The sequence below is a fragment of the Sinocyclocheilus grahami genome, unplaced genomic scaffold (assembly GCF_001515645.1).
Source record: "Sinocyclocheilus grahami isolate Dianchi unplaced genomic scaffold, SAMN03320097.WGS_v1.1 scaffold2072.1, whole genome shotgun sequence".
NCBI lineage: Eukaryota > Metazoa > Chordata > Actinopteri > Cypriniformes > Cyprinidae > Sinocyclocheilus > Sinocyclocheilus grahami.
Window position 1 is genome coordinate 58,533 of NW_015507251.1, and position 4,799 is coordinate 63,331.

The following is a 4,799-nucleotide window of genomic DNA, read 5'->3' on the forward strand; positions in this document are numbered from 1 at the left end:
TCAGCAAGGATGTGTTAAATTGATAAAAAGTGATAGTAAAGACTTCTATTGTTAGATAAGACATGTATATATAAAGAGTTAGTCAATGATAGAGTAACATTTTCCAACTAAATAAAAAATCACGCAGTTAAGATTTGCTGTGTAGAATATATCACATGCACTTAAATTGAAATCTGATATATATCTATTTTTATATAGAGAGCTGTGCAATAATACAGCGAGTGTTCATGCAGTCTCTGTTTCCAGGCAGTTAAACAAAGTCGAACTCCGGTTCCCATATTTGCAGAATTAGAATTTCAATGCTTGTGTGGGACCCCGAGTGAACTAGTAATGTGATTTTATCAGACAGCGGTGTCATTGTGCGCTATGATCCGTTTTGATCGGCCATATCAGTATTCATAGATATTTGAGCACGTCCATGAGAAAAGCTGTTTTAGTGATTCTCACAATAGAAGCCCCCCTGTAAAGACCTGGTTTATCTTTCTATTCTGCTCCGTCTTTTCTTCTCCTCACTTTCTCAGCACTCTCTCTCATTGAGAGAGACCAGACCTTTTCCCTCTTGTCATTTCAACCCCCGTTTCTTTGCCACGTCTTCTGCTGCACCTCAAAAGGAGGACGGCGCGAAAGACGGGGAAAGAGTGGAAAAATGTAAAGCGGTAATTTTTCCTACAACTGTGTCTTCTGTCCTATTGTTGCTTTTCTGAGGCTGAGAGAAAGAGTGCGGTGCACACGGAGAGAGAGAGAGAAGTGGCCGAGAGACTCCGTCTTCATGCAGTGTTTCATTTATTTCAGCTTTGAATCTATCTGAAGGCCTCGAGGACTCTGGATATGGGAATGAAAACTTCTCGTCCGAGAATATTGGTCAAGGCCAAAAGTGTCATTATTTACTCTTTTCCATGCAACAACTGTTCAAAGTGACTTTTGAGTTTCAAAAAGTGCAATAAATGTCATAAATAAGTTGTACTTAATGAACTAAAACAACTAAAATTAAAACTAAAATAAAAATTAATTGAAAAAATACAGACATTAATAAAAAAAAACTAATAAAAAATTACAAAACACAAAACTTTAATAAAAAATTAAATTTGAAAATAATTCTAATTATTAATAAAAACTATGAGCATCTCATTGATACTTAAATAACACTGTGACGACACGCAATGGCACCATATTTGATATGAGAGAAATTATTATTGAATCGCATCTTGACTATGACTTCAGAAGACTTGAAATATAGACATAGACTAATATTATGATACTTTTATGCTGTTTTGTTTTCTTTTTTGGAGCTTGACAGACACTATGATGGTCACTATGAACTGTTGCAGATTAAAAATTCTAATTTAAATACAAACTTAAAATGAAATTCAAATGTCAAATTTCAAATTAATATTAATAACTGCGTGAAACATCAAAAACATCTTCAGCAACACTTTAACATGAAATATATGCCACTTATTTATTAAAAAAAAGATAAATACATTTTAAATGTATTCAAACTGATAAAACAACAGATGTAGTGTTGAAAATAAAGATTAAAACATACTGTCTCTATCTATCTATCTATCTATCTATCTATCTGTCTGGCTGTCTATTTGTCTATTCATCTATCCGTCCATCCATCCATCCATCCATCCATCCATCCATCCATCCATCCATCCATCCATCCATCCATCCATCCATCCATCCATCCATCCATCCATCCATCCATCCATCCATCCATCCATCCATCCATCCATCCATCCATCCATCCATCCATCCATCCATCCGTCCACCCATCCTTCCATCCATCCATCCATCCATCCATCCATCCATCCATCCATCCGTCTCTCCATCCATCCATCTATCTGTCCATCTATCCGTCCATCCATCCATCCATCCATCAATCAATCCATCTATCCGTCTCTCCATCCATCCATCCATCTGTCTATCCATCCATCCATCCATCTATCTGTCCATCTATCCGTCCATCCATCCATCCATCTATCCATCCATCCATCCATCCAGCCAGCCATCCAGCCATCCATCCATCCATCCATCTATCATCTATCTATCTATCCATCCATCCATCCATCCAGCCAGCCATCCAGCCATCCATCCATCCATCCATCTATCATCTATCTATCTATCCATCCATCCATCCATCCAGCCAGCCATCCAGCCATCCATCCATCCATCCATCTATCATCTATCTATCTATCCATCCATCTATCCATCCATCCATCTGTCTATTCATCCATCCATCATCCATCCATCTCTCCATCCATCCATCCATCCATCCATCTGTCTATTCATCCATCCATCATCCATCCGTCTCATCCATCCATCCATCTATCCGTCTCTCCATCCATCCATCCATCCATCTATCCGTCTCTCCATCCATCCATCCATCCATCCATCCATCTGTCTATTCATCCATCCATTATCCATCCGTCTCTCCATCCATCCATCCATCCATCTATCCATCTCTCCATCCATCCATCCATCTATCCGTCTCTCCATCCATCCATCCATCTGTCTATCTATCCATCCATCCACCATCATCCATCTTTCTGTCCATCTATCGGTCTATTCATCCACCTGACTATCTATCCATCCATCCATCCATCTGTCTATTCATCCATCCATTATCCATCAGTCTCTCCATTCATCCATCCATCCAGCCATCTGTCCATCCATCCATCCATCATCCATCCATCCATCCATCCATCTGTCCATCCGTCCGTCCGTCTATCTCTCCTCTTCACACTGATTTTCATCTATCTATCTATCCTTCCATCCGTCCGTCTCTCCTCTTCACACTGATTTTCATCTATCTATCTATCCATCTATCCTTCTATCCGTCTATCTGTATATCTGTCCATCCGTCCATCTCTCCTCTTCACACTGATCTTCATCTATCTATCTATCCTTCCATCCGTCCGTCTCTCCTCTTCACACTGATCTTCATCTATCTATCTATCCATCTATCCTTCTATCCGTCTATCTATCCTTCCATCCGTCCATCTCTCCTCTTCACACTGATGTATGTTGGTTCTTTCAGGTGTTCCAGTCAAAGTCACGCATGTTAAAGAAGGAAAGTCCAGAGACACGGCGCTGGAGATCTTCTGCTATCTGAATGAGATCGGGTGAGCAGAACCTGCTGCCGTGCATGAAGCTCGTTAGAGTTCAAACTCCGTACTTACAGTCATGTCTTCAGGAGTGAGCAGCTGATCAGAGCTTGTGTTTCAGAAACGTCAGCTTGTATCCATTCATAATCAGCCATGTAAACGTACAAATGTCATTTGGTACAGTAAGTGTATGTGCATTTGTATGTATTTATTGATCAATAACCCACTCTCTGGTTTCTCAGTGGAAAGCATGGTGTGGGGAGAATCGATATCGTGGAGAACCGCTTTATTGGAATGAAGTCCAGAGGTACGAATCTCAATTTATTTTACAGTCATGCATTCATCAGATTTTTTATCCAAAGCAACTTACAGTGCCTTCAAGGTAAACATTTGATCAGTTCATGCATTCACTGGGAATCGAACCCATGACCTTGGCGTTTCTAGTGCCCATAAATGTCCATATATGAAACATATTGTCATATGAACTAAAAACATAGAAACTGGAATAATTTCATATATTAGCATACATATCTAGCCCATACAAATATGTATGTTAATGTACGTGTAGTAAAATGTTGGGCGTATATTTCTTGTACATGTATATCTATCCTAAAACCTGTCAATACATGTAAATGCATTACAAAAACATGTATAAATATACAGATTGTTTGTGTACATGTTTTAATATTGCCTTGCAATGGTTTTTCAAAGTACAGAAATTATTATAAAATTGTCTTATTACTATTATAATAGTGTAGGAATATTAATGTATTATTATTATCATTATTATTAATAATAACGTATGTATTAAATGACACACTTTTTTAATATACAATTATTTTTATAAAAAATAATTTTGTAATAGATAATAAAAAAACAAAAATGCAGAAATTATAATAATTATACTCCTATGTCATACAATGTAGGAATATTAATTATTATTAATCAAAATTAATTAGAAACTATGTATTACATTATACACGTATTTTAATATATAATAATTAGTATTTATTGTTTTGTAAAAAATATATATATAATACAGAAAATATGATACAATTATATTCATGTCATAACAATGTAGGAATATTAGTTATTATAAACAAAATAAATATTAAATTATAACACATTTTAATATATAATTGTTATATATATATATAATCATAATATTTTATAATATTATTAAGTCAAGTCAAGTCAAGTCACCTTTATTTATATAGCGCTTTTAACAATACAGATTGTGACAAAGCAACTGAACAGCATTAATTAGGAAAATAGTGTCAATAATGCAAAATGACAATAGTAAACACTAATTTTTCAGTTAAAGACAGTTCATCATTGAATTCAGTGATGTCAACATCCAGCTCAGTTTAAATAATATCTTTGCAATCATGTCAACGATAACGCTGGAAATGAAGTGTCCCCAACTAAGCAAGCCAGAGGCGACAGCGGCAAGGAACCAAAACTCCAGCGGGGACAGAATGGAGAAAAAACCTTGGGAGAAACCAGGCTCAGTCGGGGGGCCAGTTCTCCTCTGACCAGACGAACCAGCAGAACGGAAAAATCAATATAAGACGTAATAAAACAGACGATGAACAATATTAACAGCAATTATTATATGATGCAATCAAACTTATAGCAAAATGTGGTAGTTCTGGATGTTGTTTCAGGGTTGGCATCATCTGAGATCCT

General features: G+C 36.6%; 1 protein-coding gene across 1 annotated transcript in view; it reads left to right on the plus strand.

Moving 5' to 3' along the window:
- ass1 (argininosuccinate synthase 1) overlaps positions 1–4,799 on the plus strand; it is a 33,147-nt gene that overhangs the window by 15,001 nt on the left and 13,347 nt on the right. The window contains exons 10-11 of the mRNA XM_016260400.1: positions 3,044–3,128; positions 3,353–3,417. Of these exons, the coding sequence (XP_016115886.1) occupies positions 3,044–3,128; positions 3,353–3,417 (150 nt within the window). The remainder of the gene's footprint in view (positions 1–3,043; positions 3,129–3,352; positions 3,418–4,799) is intronic.